Here is a 16,715-nt window from a genome sequence, read left to right as displayed (position 1 = left end):
GGGAATGCAAGGGGGGGGAGGTGTGCTCCCCCCTTTCCCCCATGCCACCCCCTTGGTGCCTTGAGCATGGAGGAGGAGGAGGAGGAGGAGCGGGGATGCTGCGGGCGCCGGCGGGTGCCGGCCGGGCGGCGGGGTTAACCCCGCTGCGGGTTGCCTGCCGCCGGCTCAGACTGGTTTCTGGAAAGTGCTTTGTCTCGCAGGCTGCATCCTGGGAAGGGTCATGTGGAGCCCAGTGATGTCATGGGATCAAAGCCTGACTCAGCTCCGCGTCCGAGGGGTGTCCGCAGGTACCGAAGTGCCGGCTGCCATGGCGCAGCCCGCCCGGAGCCGGGCTCCCCGCGCCGCTGGCAGGCGAGGAGTTAAGCCTGGTCCCCCCCAGCCCAGCCTTCCTCTCTGCCAGGAGGGGAGAAAGTCTCAACTTGAGCGGTTTTATTACAATGGCAGTGCCGTGGCGCCTGGTGGCAGGCTGTCAAGAAACATGGAAGCCTCTCTCCACGCAGGGTGTGGTGGTCCCGTCTCCCCGTAACGCCCGCTTCCCGAAACTCGCAGCCGGGTCCTAGGAGAGACGTGGCAGCGGTCCCGGGGAGATCCTAATCTCGAATTTTGTAATTACGGTTATTTGCATGGGAGGCAAATACATTCGTTCTTCCTGCTTTTTGGTAGCGGTCCAAACTTTTTTTTTAATGGGGGGGGGGGGGGGGGGGGGAGGTGTTGCGTATTCTCCCGTGCTCTGGTGCAGGCTTTTTTTTTTAATTACTATTCTTCCTGCTTCTAGTTGATACTCGGAGGGGTCTGTGTGCGTTTTCTTGTTTGCCTTTTTTGTTGTTGTTGTTTGTTTTTGCTTAACATGAAAAGCTTAAGTACGGTGATGCCGGGTGCTTAATAGCTTCAGCCTGAGATGTATGCTGAAGATAGGGTAAGCGAGCGTACCAGCAGAACTTTTATTGCTCTTTCTGAACTTCTTTTGCAGTAACCGATGTACTTTGCCCTGTTTTGAAGTTGAGGTGTTTTGTCCAACTTACTTTTTTCCAATGCGCTTAACTCGTTGTGCCTCCTCTCTCCCCAGAGCCTCACAATGACAGAGGAAGCATGCAGGACACGAAGTCAGAAACGAGCCTTAGAACGTGAGACAACGCACAACGATGTGGACAGTAAAAAACTGAAAATGGAGAAAGGACTATTAGGAACTGACATAACTGCGGAAGGAGACATGAAAATCAAAACAGATCCCGGAGCTGGAAAAGTGCAAGGATTACTAAAAAGCGGAGAGGTGAAAGCAACCATTAAAGTGGAGGTTCAGACGGGAGACGAGCCTGTGGACATGAGTACTTCAAAAAGGTGAGTTGTGACCTACGTGCTGCACTTGCGCAGTAGCGCCGGGGATACCTGCACGGGAAAACGTGGTCAGATGGCGCTGGGAAGAAGTTCTTCGTGTCTCAAAGCTAGCAGGAATCAAAATCTTCAGTGTAAGTCGCAGCTGCGGCTCTCGGTGTGACGTTCAGCAGCTACTTCAGCGCACCTTCCCTACTGGTTTTCTAACACGAGCTCTGACGGCAGCGGCAGCTGCGATGAGCAGCTGAGTGAAGAAATGCAGTCTTGAATAGAAAATGGTACAGGGTAGGAAGAGAACGCGCCTTCAGCTCCTGGTTGAGATTTAGGTGAGGAAGAGGGTTGGGGTTGTTTAATTGAGCTGTGATATAGGGAAAAATAATAGACGGTAATTGCCCAAACAGAGGAGTTTTAATTGCAGCTTGATTCTTCCTGACAGAGTATGTATGGGTAAGTCTGACTTTCTTTTTAGAGTAATTGGTGGATTTTGACACTGGAAGCACTGTGAAAAGACATCACCCGTCTGCAGCAGTGCTCTGTGGGACAGGTTCTTAGTGCTTTTTTGAAAGTCCAGCCTCCTTAAGATGTCTGAATTCCGACATCTCAAAGCATGAATTCAAAGTTGCTGATTGCTTTGGAGAATCTTATTACAAAAATGTGAGGTGTTTCCTTTGCCTTGGATTTGAGATATACAAATGAATCGCGTGGTTCCGACACGCAGATGAAAGGGCATCGCTTTAAAGGCTGATTCCAAATCTTCCGCCGGATTTCTAACCCAGATTCCATCTGTACCAGGATAAAAACTCTGCCACCCTGAAGACCTTACTTTATTTTTAGTGCAGAAAGATCCAGCATGTTGAAGGGGAAGTCAGAAGCCTCGTTTATTCCCCGTTCTGCCACTGGCTGATGTTGGAGTAGTAATACCTAAGAACTGAGGCTTGTCTGTGCGAAATGGGTTAAACGGTTCTCAGGGTGATAAATCGGTGTCTGCTTGGATGCGAGCTATTACAGCAGGGCAGATTTGAGGTGAGAAACTGAAAACATGAGATTCTTATCAACTGCACAGGAGTTACTGGGAGGGAGGGGTGCTTATGAGCGCTACTGGGAAAATTGGTATCTTTGATGTTTCGTGGCAGTTCAGCCGTGAACTTTTCCCGACTTCTGATGCCTGAGAAGTAGCGTAGACGGCAAGAGCCTGGTAGCTTTATTCAAACACTGCTTCGGTATTTGTAAAACAAGACCTCTCCCATCAGCTTAAGTGAGGCAAAGTGAGGGTTTTCAGCTTTCTGCATAAACCTTCCGCAAAAGGGACGATTCTGCGAGCTGCTGAAGTTGAGGGTTAGGAGGTACTTGTGTCTTGCCCAGGAAAAGTTGGCGGGGATAGTAGATGACTTCCACGTCAAGCAGTTGTGTTGTGCTGGCCAGGAGTAAATCTCTTCAGGTATCTTTTGGCATGATCACTAACTGCTCATTAACGCAGGTATGCATGCTGTGATTTCTGAAGAATATCTAAAAAGCTGGCTCATAGCAAAAAGCTAATACATTGGAACCAGGTATCCTTACTCTTTTGTTGTAGTGCTTGCCCCCACATGCACATGCTCTTTGTGATTTTATGTTTTTGAAATGCGTGCCAGTGTTTACGCTCTGTTTGTGTGCTGCAAGGCGCGCAAACGGGATGGTGAACAAGGAGCTGTGCGCTTAGCTTCCCGGAGAGCATCAGGAACAATAACACCTATTTAGATGAGATGAGAGGACATCCTCTTTCCGTACAGCCTTCTCATTTCAGGTGGTAACAGGATATTGTTGTATTTAGTTTCGGCAAGAAGGGAGAGGAGGCTTCCCCATACAAGAAAGATGCTTGGGTAAGGAGGCGGGCTGATCCCAGGTCCACTGAATTAATCACGATAAATATAAGAATTTGGAGAGGTTTCAGGTAAGCCCTTTGGACGCAGCTTGTAAGTTGGAGCAGCTCTCATAACCTCTGTTCATACAGCGTTCTTAATAGAGAGGGATTACACCCCGGGTCTTCCCGAATGGCAGAGGGTGAGCCCGACCGGGTCTGCGAACTTCTGGAAGCAGCACAGCAGCTCCTGAGCCTCTGGGCTCGGCTCCTGCATGGTGGCGATGCCGTGCTCCGCGCCAGGAGCTCTGCCGACCAGCCTCGGGATGCAAACACCTCCCCGGGAATGCAATCCGAGTCTGAAGATGCCTTTGATATAGAGGAAACGTGTCTCTGGATGAATCTGATCCCTTGCATATATAAGAGTACAGTTGGCAACTGGGAGGAAGGGAAAAAAAATCCCTTATGAAATTAAGTGAGGGACTTACCTTCCAGACCTTTGATCTTCAGAGGAATTCAGCTTGCAGCTTTCATAACACCCGTGTTTTTAAAGCAACTGAGCTGATTTTCTGAGGAGATGAATAAAAGCTGTTGCTTCAGATGACTGAACTACTGCAGGCTTCTTGGTTGGGTAAACTCATGCTTCGTGATGTATGGTGTTTTGGCTTTTAAGCTTCCTTAATGCTTTTAGAACTGAAAACATAATATTTTCCTTGGAAAAGGTGGCCCAGCAATAATCACAGTTTAGCTGACGTGAGGCTGATTGAGTGAATTATCTTTCTGAAATCGGTTGATTTTTCAAAATTTGAAATACAGCCCTGGCAATATCTCTGTGTTAAACTTGAAAAATGCGTTTCTCTTCATTTATTTTTTTTCCCCTAAACCTTCAAGTTAAATTTAAAAATAGGAGCTGGTTTGAGCACATTTTCTGATGCCAGAAGAAACAGAAGAAAGCCTGTAGTGGTGGAAGTCTTTGACGAGAGGTCACCCAAGGCCAAACCAAAATCTTGCTCCTCTGCACGGCGTTTTTGCAGCGCAGGGAGCTAGCTACGCTGGCGTGTAATTACACTGGACCTACTGCAGAGGAGGAATGGGAGGAAAGAGTCGTCCCCTCTTGATGAGAACACGTTCCCGTTGCAGTGGGATGGTAGAATAACGTCGTGTGTAAATCGCTTTGCTTTTGAACACGCCGATGTACGTCACTACGGGTGTTAGAGGGAACGTTTGTCCAAGCTGGTTAAGTTCTGCCCTCTTATTGCTCCTCCAAGCTCTGCTTTCCCTTTCCTCTCTTCATCACTCCGTTCTTTCCTTCCCCCTAAGCACAGAAGTCTCCTACCAACGCTTGCCCTGCGTTCAGCATCAGTCGTTTCCAGCCGAGGCTGGCACCTTTTCCTGGAGCCGGTCTTGGATCGTCCTGCCTGCCGCGTCACGTTGCGTTTGTTGAGCTCCAGGTTCGGTTCCCTTCATGGGCTGCACGCTCTGGCACTTTGCTGCAGTGGTGTTTTGGGTGGTTTTTTAGTGGCGTTCCCTGAACCAGACAAAACAACCAGGTCTGCATACACAACTAGTTTAAGCTCATGACTTTTGGTCTTCTCGTAGAAAGCCTGGGTAGAGACCACGAGTGGGCTTCCTGGGCACAATCTTGTCACCAGCTGCCTGGCCAGGAGCTGCTGTCCTCAGACACGTCTACGGGGGCAAGCTGTCCTCTGTGCTGGAGGAGAGGCATCGGGGTCCCTCAGGAGCAGCATCGTGTTATCCCAAAGCACTGGGACAGCACCTACCAAAACCCTGTTCCCGAACCGGGGGGGGGGGAGCAGCTCTGTTGCCGTTGGTTGTTGCACTGCGCTGTCTTAAGCCAAATCTTCAAAATGCCAGTAAGTCTCCAAATGGGTGACCTCAAAATGGATTTCATTTCAGAACTGTAAAAGCTGAGACTTTTTGGTGGTACAAGAAGAGGGAGGAGGCAGGCCGGTGGTGGCGGTGGAGCGTACAAGCACGATGCTGGCAGTGACGGAGATATTTTTAATAAAACGTAAATAGAAGAGCTGGCTTCTGGCTTGGCCACCGTGAGCCGTACTTCTGCTGCCGTGGCTGTGAGGCTGTTTATATCGTAGCTTCTTTCACGGATGCACCCAAAAACTGCACAGGGTTGTTAAATAGCTATCCCCAGTTCTCGCTTTGTCTCGTCGGTAGTCTCGGCGTGAAATTGTCCTGTGTAAAGCAGACTGGAAGTCTTCTTAGGCAGTTGAACGTTTTGCTGTTTTCCTCTACTTATTTGCCAAGTGGTGAATTTGAATGTTAACTATCACGTCTGCATTAATTGCAGCTTGATCAAAAGCAATTTAAAGCTGGTTGATTTAAAAAAAAATACTTCTACAGATTCTGTATCAGATGGGGTCCCAGTTCTTTAAAAAAAAGGCATCCACAAATTTCTCTTTTTGTTTTGTGTTACATCAAGCTAGAGCCTGGATTTTCCTTCCAGTAGAAATAGAAGCCTGGCGAAGCCAAAAAGTCGGCATTTGATACGTTTGGTTTATATTCCCCCAAAACTGCTTGCACCCTTCTGATTTCTCCTGACGCGTGCTGCACACAAGTATGAGATACACCCACAGCTTTAAGCTCTTGCTGCTTGAAATTACATGGGAGCTGGCTTGACTTACGCCACGGCTTGTTTGCTTAAATGAAAACTGCCAGGAGAGATGAGAATGAAGAGTTTGTAGGCATCCCTACAGTTGGTGCTTTCAAGGCAATCTGTCTGGACTCTTTATTTCCTTTAATTTTAGGTCTTGCTGGTTATGATTTGTGTGCTTGGGGAACGCTGCTCTGGAACCTCAGAATAATCGCGTTCTCCCCTCGTTGTATGGTGTAATTAAAAATAACATCGAAGAGAAATTGTTTTGAGATGGTATGAAAGTTGGCCTCGTTGCTGTGCCCTGAATTTTCGTGTTAGGGTTTGGATGCTAACCGTTGGTGCTTTGAAGGGGTTTGAGTTTGGGATTTGTTATTTGTTTTGTTTTTAAGCCGGCCAAATCACATTTAAAACTTCCTAAATGGATGGATTTGACTCTGAAATTTTACTATGTGTTTAAGCACATCAGAATGCAGTCTGGGTTGGCTGATCCAGCTCCCCACTTGACTGGAATTAACTGGGATCGGTGCTCGTGCAGCACCAGTCGTGGGCTCCTCTCTACCCAGCAGTGGGGCTGAAAGTAAGACACGACCCCGTCCTTCACATCTCCTCAGCTTCTGTATGTTGCATCTAATACCTTGTGGTATGTGTTCTACCAAGGATGCTGTAAAAAAATGCGATGCCAAAGTTTCTTGGGGAACTTTAATGTTTTATTTTAAATGCAGAGATAGTTTGATTAAAATTTAATTTATGTTCAGAGGAAGGGCAGATAAGGAGTGAAGTTTGTTTTGCTTCAGTTTCACACCGCAATTGCTAGATCCATCACAACTTCTTTGATTCGTGTAGGTATTATGTCTCCAGAAAAAAAAATTCTCTCTTCTCCCTGCTGCATCGCTTGTTCTTTCCTTGTTTGTCTTCCCTCCCTGCCAAGTATTTTTGGATGAGTGTATACAAGAGATTGTTGAATGGACTGAGGCAAAACTGCTGCATATTTGCTAATGTAGATTAAACTTTACAAGTGCTGGTTGTGATGCTTCCGTCAGTTACCTGCAGACAGACAAAGCTGGCATGCCACAGGATGAGGCTTTGAAGGTCTTCTTGCTCTGCAGTGGGGAATTTCATGATTCAGGTCAGTAGTTCTGTAACTTTAACAACTGAGCATCGCATTGATTTTTGTTTATTTATTTATTTGTTTGGAAGAGGGATTGAAAGGGCATTTTAGAGCATGGATGAGATCTGGTCTGTAAAAGGCAGCTTGTTTTGGTGTGATGCTTCTGGATCGGTGTGAACAAACGCACGGGCTGCTGCTTGTGACAGCGGAGTTCTTCCATTAACTGGGCTGCAGTGAGCATCCTCCGAGATGAAACTTCTGCCAGAGCCAGTGGGCCCTGGGCATCTCTTTTTTTCTTACCGGCGTTAAGTTTATAACTTTATTTTCCTGGGTCGTGTATCACTGAGACTTCCATCTCAAAGAAGGGGAATCTGTCGGAGAAGTCGAGTCCGTGCCAAGATACCTTAGCCCTCAGGTGTATCCTCCTCAAACAGCAGTTGAATTCATCTTCTTCTGCCCCAGATACGTGGAAGCAGACCTGCGAGGCTGGGTTCAGCCACCTGACCCCCTTTCCTTCACATTACCAACTAAACATACAGCATCCCTGTGGAAAAGCGGCTTTTTTTTTTGTTTGTTTGGTTTGGGTTTTGTTTGTTTGTTTGTTTTCCTGGAGTAATTGTGCTCTGAATTGCTAGAGGATGCAACAGGATCGAAAGGAGAACTCTTGAATAGCGTGATGCATCTGTCCTTGTGCTCTAAGGTTTTAAAAGAGAGTATTAGAGGAAGCGTGGCCGTTTTCCTAGGGCACTTAGTGACTTAGGAGGGCTTTGTTTGATTCTTTACACCAACTTTCTTCAAGGTCTCTGTTAAATTGTGTTTTATTGCTGCGGATGCTTAAGTAGATGTATGTAGCTGGGCAGCAGTGCTGTTTTCATCTTCTCGCGTACAGCCCAAGTGATTGAGACAGCAGCACTTATGAAAGCTGAAGTGAGAATAATAGAACTATGCCTTTATTTAGCTAAAGGATATGCCTGATGGCTTCAGAGGATAAAGGTCACAGTATCAGGGCAGCTATCCCAAATTATTAACTGCTGGTGGCAGTATTTTTCTGAAAGTGGTGATATTTCCATTGTCTTTCTTATTTTGAAACATCTGTTTTAAATTTTTTGCTTTACACACAGGCTAACAAAAGAGTAGAGCAAACTCCTTTATAAAGGAAGATTGTTTTGCAGAGCTCTGGTCTACGTTTCTGGAGCTCAGTCTTGTGCCAGCTCATCCGCTATAAAATCGGTCGTGCTTCTGAGGATATAAATCCAGTGATACTGAATATGACTAGTTCGGTTGCTGGGGTCAGCGTTTCGCCTTTAAAAGGCACGTGGAGTCTCCCCTCTGCAGAAAGGACTTTCCCCTCTGAGGTCTCACATCAACAGGCTCAGCTCGCCCATTGGTGTAGGTAGGTGGGAGATGCTCCTAAATGTGGCTCTGATGCTGGAAGGATTTTATGGAAGCGTAAGAGGCTCCGTACCATGTTCATCTCTGCCAGCAGACGGGTAGGTAGTGCTGGCTTCGTAGGCTCGGTAGCAGAATTGGAGAGTCAAAGTGAACATCCTCTGTTCTTGGCTCCCTTTGCAGAGGATCTCAGGATGATAGTCTTAATTTTGTTATATATACTTTTAAACTCTGAATGCGGTAGTTTCTAATCCAGGTTTTGTAAGACTAGCATCTCAGAGTGGAGCTGTCAGGAATATCATAATGTGTCTTGCAAAGAGAAATCCTATGGCTTCAGGGAAGCTTTTAGATGAGGCGAGTGGTGGAGGTCCTGGTCTCATCTCGTTCTGTTCTGCAGCTGGAGAGTAAAGGATGGGTTTCAGTGCAGAGCTGTTATAGCTAGGGTGTTCTTTCCTAGTCCCAGATTTCATGTCGTGGTCCTACAAGATGCATTTTTTTACTACTGTTTGGTGCGAAGCACTGGTATCTGGGCCTAGAGCACTTCCTCTGAGCATTATTTTCTCTTAAGTACGAGTAACCAACGGGCTTGCAGCCCCGTGCAGCTCAGAGGATCGCTTCTGGAAGCTCTGGTTGCTCCTTACGTGGAGGTGCCATTGCCCAGTCCCTCAGAGGGACCTGGGGACAGTGCACGCGGTGTCAGAGCTTCCCAAGAAGCTGTCTTGGCCGGGCAGGTTGCTCTTCATCCTGGTGCAAACAGCTGCTGGGTGGCCCAAGCTCGCCCCGTTTTCCTTGCTGCTCCTCCTGCCCAACCTAGGCACCAGGTAATTACTTTATATCTTTATTTTTTTTCTCTCAGACACAGTATGCTAATTGCTGATGAACTCAAACCTCCTGATGACATTCCACTTGAGGTGTTTCATCACCTATCAGCGCATGTTGTTTAACCAGTTTGGGATTACGCTCTATTTTTTTTTTCCTTCTCCCATCCTTGAGAAACTGAGGTGCGGGGGTCCGACGAGCGTCGTCTTTACCCATCGCCTCCCTCGCTGAAAACAAAACGAGGAGGGATCCGTGCAGCAAGCGAGTGACTCTGCCGGGACTAATTTTGTGGGTTTTCTCACTTTTTTTTCCCTCAAACACCACCAGGCAACCCTCGGCGTGGGCGCCCGGGGCGGGCAGCGGGCCCCTAGGCCTGGCGTGGGCCCCGCGGGCCGGACCCGCTCCATTTTCTCTGCCGGCACCTGAGGCCCGACCTCACCTCACAAAATGAAGGCCGGGCAGCACCGGCTGGGACCGGCCGTTGCCATGGTTTTCGCCGTGGCAGGTCACGTGCCCGCCGCCTCACGTGACCCACCGGTGGCCCCGCTCCCCGCAGGACCGGAGCCCGCCTGCGGCGCCCGCTGCCCGCCGGGGGTCCCGGGGGTGCTGGGTGCCCCCCGGAGCGGGCTCGGGCCCCACCGCGGGGAGCACAGCGAGGCCGGGGCTTCCCCACGAGCTGGGCCGAGCGCCAGCCCCACCGAGGCAGGGGGTTGTTTGTAAAAATGGGTCCATAGTTGGCAGCCCCGACAGCAGAGCGGCCACGTTGGGCATCTCTGAGGGGTCACCGAGTGGCCTGGGTGACCCAGTGACACGAGTGTCGTGGGGAGACCCCTGGCTCGGTCACCGCTTCTTGGCTGAGGGTGCAAGGAGCTTCCTAAAAGCATCGCTTAGTGTCACGTCTGCGGCTGAATAAAGTCCTTCAGCGCCGTGTTTGGGTTGTGATCCTGCAGCTTCCCTCCATGCGGGGTGGTCAAAGCACGGAGCGGGCGGAAAGGTCCATTGGGGTTTGGAGAGGGGCATGTTTTGGGGTGCAGTGCCGTCCATCCCCTCAAATCCCACATGTACGGGGGTCTCGGCTTGCTGCGTGACTCCTGCTTCTCAGGAGGGACTGAGCCCTGAAGCTGGAGGAGCGAAGGCAGGCGCCGCTGCCCCGGTTCCATCCCAGCCCCTCACTCACTGAGCCCCAGCTGTTGTCTGAGAAGGGCTCAGCAGAGAGGCTCCCCATCCCTGTGCCATCCCTGTCCCCGTGCTGTCCCCACTCGCCACCGCCGGGAGAAGCTCGCTGCGCCGGCTGCAGCTGGGCCCGGGCCAGTTACGGCCCTGCTGAGAGCCCCGGGAGCCGGTTTGGTGCATGGAGATGCAGGAAAAAGCTGGAAACGTTTCACCTGTGCCACTCTTACTTTTGAAACCGCCTCAGAGTTTAAATGTTTCGCGTTTACTGGCTCGCTGTGCCCTCTAGAGGACACTTCCACCTTCTCCTGTATTTCACTAAGCTAGAAATTGCATTTTAAAAGCTGCTTTTTATTTTTTTTTTCAGTGCTCTGAACTGTTTTTGTTCTATCCAAAATACCGTTTGATGTGCCATGAGTGTTTACTGCAGGTGTGTTTTACAGGGCTTATGGGGATACGCGGCTTTTCGGTGATGGTAGTGTGAATACCCTTTGCATCACTAATAAGGATAATAAGGATTAACTTAATTATTTGGTTCTTAAGATATTTGGATATCAGTTATGTCTAGAAATTGTTTGATCTGAGGAGTGATCACCTGATATTTCAAAGCAGAGAGCTTGCACACCGCGTCTCTTGTTAGTGAGCAGTACAAGCCACACTTAAATATTTGCTCAGTCTTGCTTGATACGAGCTCTTTATGCGTTTCTTCTAAAGCATAACTCGCTGCAAGTTAGAAGGTTCTCAGTGTAAACTTTATTGTTCCTACTTCTGGTTTTGGGTTACAAGACAAACAAAACAATGCCATGTGTTACGTTCTCCTGCTATTCTTGCTGTCAGACCTTTTGCAAGCACTGTCATTGTTTCCTGGGCGGTGCAGAGGGCTGTGCTGTCCTGTTTCCGTACCGCTCCAGCTCTCACGTGCCACAAACCTTGCTCTGAAGCACTTGGGCTTTACAGTTTGAAATCCCAAGTCCCGGTACCGAAGGTGTTCTTGCTCCTTCCTTCAACCTTGCACTTACAATTTCCTTGGGCAGGGACCCTGCTCCATGCCCGAAGCCGGTACAGCTCTTCTCGTAGGATAATCAAACGTGGTGGGGCTGAGAGGTGATGGATGGTCAGGAGTTCAGGTGCAAGGTCCAGACGCTAAAGCACTAAAACCAAATAAAAAGTTACAAGCAGTGTCCGTCTGGGCGTGTTTCGGGAGTTTTTGATAAAGCTTTGCAGGGGTGAGTGTCTGTGTGTTGAGACTGTTAGGGATTTCTGCTGTTAATAACAAAAGAGTTCGGTAGTGTTGATGGAGAAAGAAGACTGTGCCATAAAGTGCTCAAACCTGGGTAAGTGGATGTGTGTGAGCTGAGTTGTGTTTCCTTAGGATTCAGGCAAGCAGCTTGGGTGGGGAAGGTCAACACGTAAAAACTGGGAAAGGGAGGAAGAGAAGGGGGGGCTGGTTTTGCCTTGCAGCACATTAAATAAGCACTAAGTGACCTGGTGGCTTTGGACTAGGGGAGGCTAGGTGGTCCTCCCTGGGCAAGCAGAGCCTTCGCCCTCCATGGTTGGCAGGGCTCGTCTCTGGCAGGGAGAGAATGGCTGCTAGAACAGCTCCTGGTTGGAAGGAATTCTCCTTTCCTGTCTGTTTTGGCTGCGTTTTGCCTCACGAAGCTTACCAGCACGAAAATGTGTCATATCTACGAGGCGAATAGAAATGGCTGGAACTCGTCTGTGCTAGGTTTATTTGGAATTTGAGAGATTTGGGAACGATCTATCGGGAGGTCATAAATAATGCCATGCGGTGTGAAGTAGTCGTTTTTGTTAGTTTGTTAACTCGTTCTCTGTATTTTCCTTCTGATTTGCAGTGAAATAAAGAGAGAAAAGAGAGTCCCCTCACCGGACGTTATAGTGTTATCGGACAATGAGCCTTCTAGCCCTAGAATGAATGGTTTAACAAAAATAGCATTAAAAGAGACCAACACGGAGGCACTCATGGTGAGTCTGCTTGTCTTGACACACTTCAAGTTTTGCCATCAAGAAGTAAGAAAACATTCCTCTTGTTCCTGCAGAGACACCTGCGAACACAGGGTCAGGTAGATACCTGGTTTCCTGAAGGCTTGGAGTCTTGGAGCAGTTAAAGGCTGATGTGTCCCTTTTATTATTATCATTATTATTTATCTTTCTTTAGGCTCTTACCTCCTGATTTTTATATGCTTCTAAAGTACCCCTTTTTTGGAATAGTTTTTTTTTTTAGTTAAGTTTATATTTGTGGGCACAATATCCCTTATTCAGCATGGCTTAACGTGGATTTGTCGTTTGACTCCTATTTTTCCATGCTCAGTTTGTGTCCTCATATTGCAGACATGTCAGTGATATTAAGACATACGTGACAATTACAGTGCTGAAAGTTCTTGTCGTAACTTGTATGCTGTCTGTCCTTACCTTCTCCCCCCTCCCTCTTTTCCCATCCTCGATTGCCTTACCTGGCCCTGCAGAAAAGCAGTCCTGAGGAACGTGAGAGAATGATTAAACAACTAAAAGAAGAGCTACGGTTAGAAGAAGCAAAACTTGTTTTATTGAAAAAGCTACGGCAAAGTCAAATCCAGAAGGAGACCACTACTCAGAAGGTATTTATTTTCTTACAGATACGTGTCTCGTCTTCTAGAGTGGAGGAAAAAATTAAGTAACTGTGGCAGCTGCCATAACCTGTAGAACATAAGAGAGTTCTCAGATAAAGCACGTCTCCCTTCTCATAAAACCTTCATGGAGTTTGCAGTGGAGTATCCCAAGAACCCTTCCATCTCGGGGAATTCTTCTTTTTGGTCTTGCCAAGACCGAAAGACAATTTTCCTATCGACCATATGCAAAAGCTGAACACCTTTTAGTAAACTCAGAGGCATTTTTGAGTGGAATGCACTCCAAATTACTAAGCACTGTCCAGTCCTTAAAGCAGCTCAGAGATAGCTGGCATGAGTGTGCATTCGGAAGAGATTCTCATACATGACTTCACCTGTCAGCACGTCTGTTGAACCGTTCCCACCCCCACCACTGGGAGCTGCAGCTGAGCTCCGAGCTCTGCTGTGAGGCACAGCTCTGGATTCCAGCTCCCACCGGGTGCAGGCAGCCTGTGGTTACCTCAAGAAACCCAGGCAGCCTAAAAGGAGAGGCTCAGCCCTCCCGCCCTGACCCCCTTCCCTTCCTCCCCACCCCTCGTATCACACGGGTGCTTTCCAAAGTGCTGGGCTGACTGTTTTCATGGGAAACAAACCCAGCTCCTCTGTTTTTTTTTTTTGTCAGAGGAGCTGCCTGCTCTGCTCACGCTGCCACCGAAGGGTAGAGGTGGAGGCAGGCAGGAGAGGAGCAGAGGGGGCGTGCAAACACCCCACGCGGTGCTAGCGAGGCGCTGAGTGAATTGAGCACCTGTCACAATGGCAACTGAGCTATTGTATTTTACAGCCTGTGCGATGCTGACTTGGGTTTTGTGCTGGGAGGGCACTGTGTAGGTTTAAGTGTGCTTCAGGCTGCAGATGGATATTAACACCTCTCTGTTGGCTGTTCGGGTGCGTCTCCTGGACATCCCAGTGCCTCAGTAGGTACAATTAAAACCAATGCAACAAGTACCCACATCGCACAGTTCACTGCTGAGCAATGAACTCTGGATGTTTGACCTAAGCAGGGTGAAATGGCATGTTCTAAACTTCATATCTGAAGTCTTTTTCCCTAGCTTTTTTCACTTCGTGTTATGCTTGAACCTAATTTGTTGAGACCAGCAGTAACGGTGAAGCAGGCTGCAAGCCGAGACTACTAAAATAGATTTCTACGTTGCTGTGCTTTTGGTGTGGAGGCTCTTTTCTTTTTTCTGGTATAATCTCATCTATACTTGCCTAATAACTTCTTCATTTAAATACGCATGTTGAGGTGCTCAGAGGAAGAAAGGGCTGGGGGAGGGGGAAAACCACAAGCCTTGAAGATTCTCTTACAAAGGCGCAAGGAGGTAAACGCTTTTATTCCCTTAGCTTCTGTGATTCTGCTTACACCCTTACACTCCTCTGCTTTCTTTCTGGTTTTTTTCCTCTTCCAGCCTGCTGGTTCCTCTGGGAGTGCTGTGGCCACCCCTCCGCCCTTGGTGCGGGGCACGCAGAGTGTTCCTGCTGGCAAGCCGTCCCTGCAGGTCAGTGGGAAGGGCCAGGCTGCCAGGTCTAGGGCCCGGAGCGGAGAAGGGTGCGCAGTGCAGGAGAGGCAGCCCCAGCACCTTCACGACTGGCATCCGGGTGCAATTTCTCCCTAAACAGATCCGGCGCTAAGTCCCGCCAACCCCACTCCAAGCTTTTTTTTTTTAAGAACGATTGGGGTGGGAGATAGAGGTAGGATGCCACGCAGGTAACTCTTGAGAGCTCATTTTTCAGTGGCTGAGCATCCCCAAGGACCTCATCCACTCTGCTGTGACATACGCACAGGTTACCGGTGCTAATGACCTTTGGCAGACGAGGATGCTGTGGAGTTCTGTCCTATTTCTGCTGGGGTAACCTGTTGTCAAACCCTCCAGATACCCAGCTGTGTCCTCAGTGTGATTAACTGTAAGAACTGAGTGAATCGTGAGGTTTTCTTTGTTGGCTCGGTGGCTGAATGGTACACGATGGTAAGAAAGGTCTTGGTTCAGGCTAAATTGAGTGTACTGCTGGAAAGCCTTGGGGAGGGAAAAAAAAGCAGAGGGGATTGACATCTGTCAGCCTTATCTGCCTCTTGAGTCTAGTATCTTGTTTCGCTTTTGGATTTGAGACGTTTCTGGTTATTTACCTTGGGCTGATTTGAAACAAATTTCAAAACTGTTTCAGCGCATAACGCTTTCATTTGGAAAATGCCAGCTCATGGTGTGAAAACCCCCTAACATGCTCTACCTGAGGGTTGGGGTGAATTCGTTCTCCGTTTAGGAAACGTTCCCAAAACTTAGAGCAATCTGTCAGTTTGAGTAATCTCTTCCCTGAGGCGAGTTGCCTTCACTGAAGACAGCACTTTCAGAGGAACTGGACCACGAGTTAAATCTGCAGCGAACAGGCAGTGAAACTCCGGTTGTCTGTGCCGTTTGGCAGAGCAGAGAGTTGGAACCAAGAATCAGTTCCAGTTATTCTGTCTAATTCGTGGTGTTTGGGCAAATTAACCTAACCTCCATCTGCTTTGGCTTGACTGTGAAAACTCCGTTCATTCCTGCGTGTAGGAGTTGAGGTAACAGTGGAAAGGCGTAACAGGAGGGGATCAGACTCCCCCCGTGCCTAAATACACGTGTACGCGCACATAACTCATGGAAGTGGGAGCCTCAGTGTCTTCAGAAGTCTTAATTCATGGGTGACGGTCAGTTTGGGGCTGGAGTAAGGGAAGTGGCACGCTGTGCAAAGCCACAGTAACAGGACGGAGAGGTTCGGTGCTCTTTGAGCAGGGCCTCTCTGGCGGGGCTGCGTAGCCTTAGCGGGCTGCAGGAATGTAAATGATGCATGGAGCTGTGTCACCTTTTACTGCCTTAGGAGAAACGTTCAGGGTTTGGTACAGTCTGCAGCCCAAAAAAACAAGGGCGGCAGTGTTTCAAACCTCTTTCGCTTGACTTCTTTTCTTTTTCATATTTATTTTTTTAAAGCTTTTCTCCCTTTCCCGCCTCCTCTTTCCTTCCTGCACACATGCACACGCCCAGTCTGCTCAGCTTCCCAGGTTCCTGCATCTCCAGCTTCTGTCTGCCCATGCTTCTCCTTGAAGCCAGCCGTGTGTATTTCCCTGTTCTCTTCCTCCCCACAAAAAAAAAGAAGTTTTTGTTTGTTGTTTGCTTGGTTTTGTTTGCTTGCCTTGGAACACGAGCTGCACTGAAGCCAGCCTGGCCATCTCTTGTCCCTGCAGTCTTTGCAATCCTGATGCTCCAGACAGATGTTGCATTCATCACATCAGCCAGAGAGGAAAGCTGCTCGTGTTTACCCCATGCTTCACGCTCCTGTTATGGCATGCCTCTTTGGTGTCTTTCAGTACAGCGGTGCTGGAGCTATTGAATTTTGGGGGGGTGGCAGAAGAAAACGTGGTTCAGGGCTGCGCTTTACCTTTTGAATTCTGTGCAGGATGTGAGAGAACAATTCCTGAGCACGTAGCCTGACTGCCATCATGTCCTTGCCTATGTCTGTATTGCTGCGTAAGATTTCAGATAGTGCTTTATTGGCACGCTAAGCAACAGAAGAGAGCGTGCACATAAATGCACCAGAATGAAAAAATGCGAGTAAACTGTCCTCTGTTTTGCAGACCTCTTCTACACGTATACCGGGCACTGTTATTCCTCCTCCGTTGGTCCGTGGTGGGCAGCAGACTTCTTCAAAACTAGGAACTCAGCAAAACACACAGATAGTAATGCCGCCTCTTGTCAGAGGAGCGCAGGTATTTGCTTCCTGGTGGATCCACTCTGTTTTTCT

At 48.6% G+C, this 16,715-nt stretch overlaps 1 protein-coding gene across 11 annotated transcripts in view; it reads left to right on the top strand.

Moving 5' to 3' along the window:
- The window catches only part of GATAD2A (GATA zinc finger domain containing 2A), a 50,128-nt gene that overhangs the window by 25,285 nt on the left and 8,128 nt on the right, over nucleotides 1–16,715 (top strand). For 5 of the 11 annotated variants that reach the window (XM_035348162.1, XM_035348166.1, XM_035348167.1 and 2 more), the window contains exons 3-7: nucleotides 1,067–1,338; nucleotides 12,141–12,270; nucleotides 12,771–12,902; nucleotides 14,357–14,446; nucleotides 16,549–16,680. In XM_035348162.1, coding sequence (XP_035204053.1) covers nucleotides 1,076–1,338; nucleotides 12,141–12,270; nucleotides 12,771–12,902; nucleotides 14,357–14,446; nucleotides 16,549–16,680 — 747 coding nt within the window. In that variant the 5' untranslated portion in view covers nucleotides 1,067–1,075. The other 6 variants (XM_035348169.1, XM_035348168.1, XM_035348165.1 and 3 more) reach the window with 5 other exon arrangements.

Source organism: Oxyura jamaicensis, chromosome 28 (assembly GCF_011077185.1).
Source record: "Oxyura jamaicensis isolate SHBP4307 breed ruddy duck chromosome 28, BPBGC_Ojam_1.0, whole genome shotgun sequence".
Taxonomy (NCBI): Eukaryota; Metazoa; Chordata; class Aves; order Anseriformes; family Anatidae; genus Oxyura; species Oxyura jamaicensis.
The sequence above is the reverse complement of the archived record's forward strand: the minus strand, read 5'-3'. Positions and strand labels throughout refer to the sequence as shown.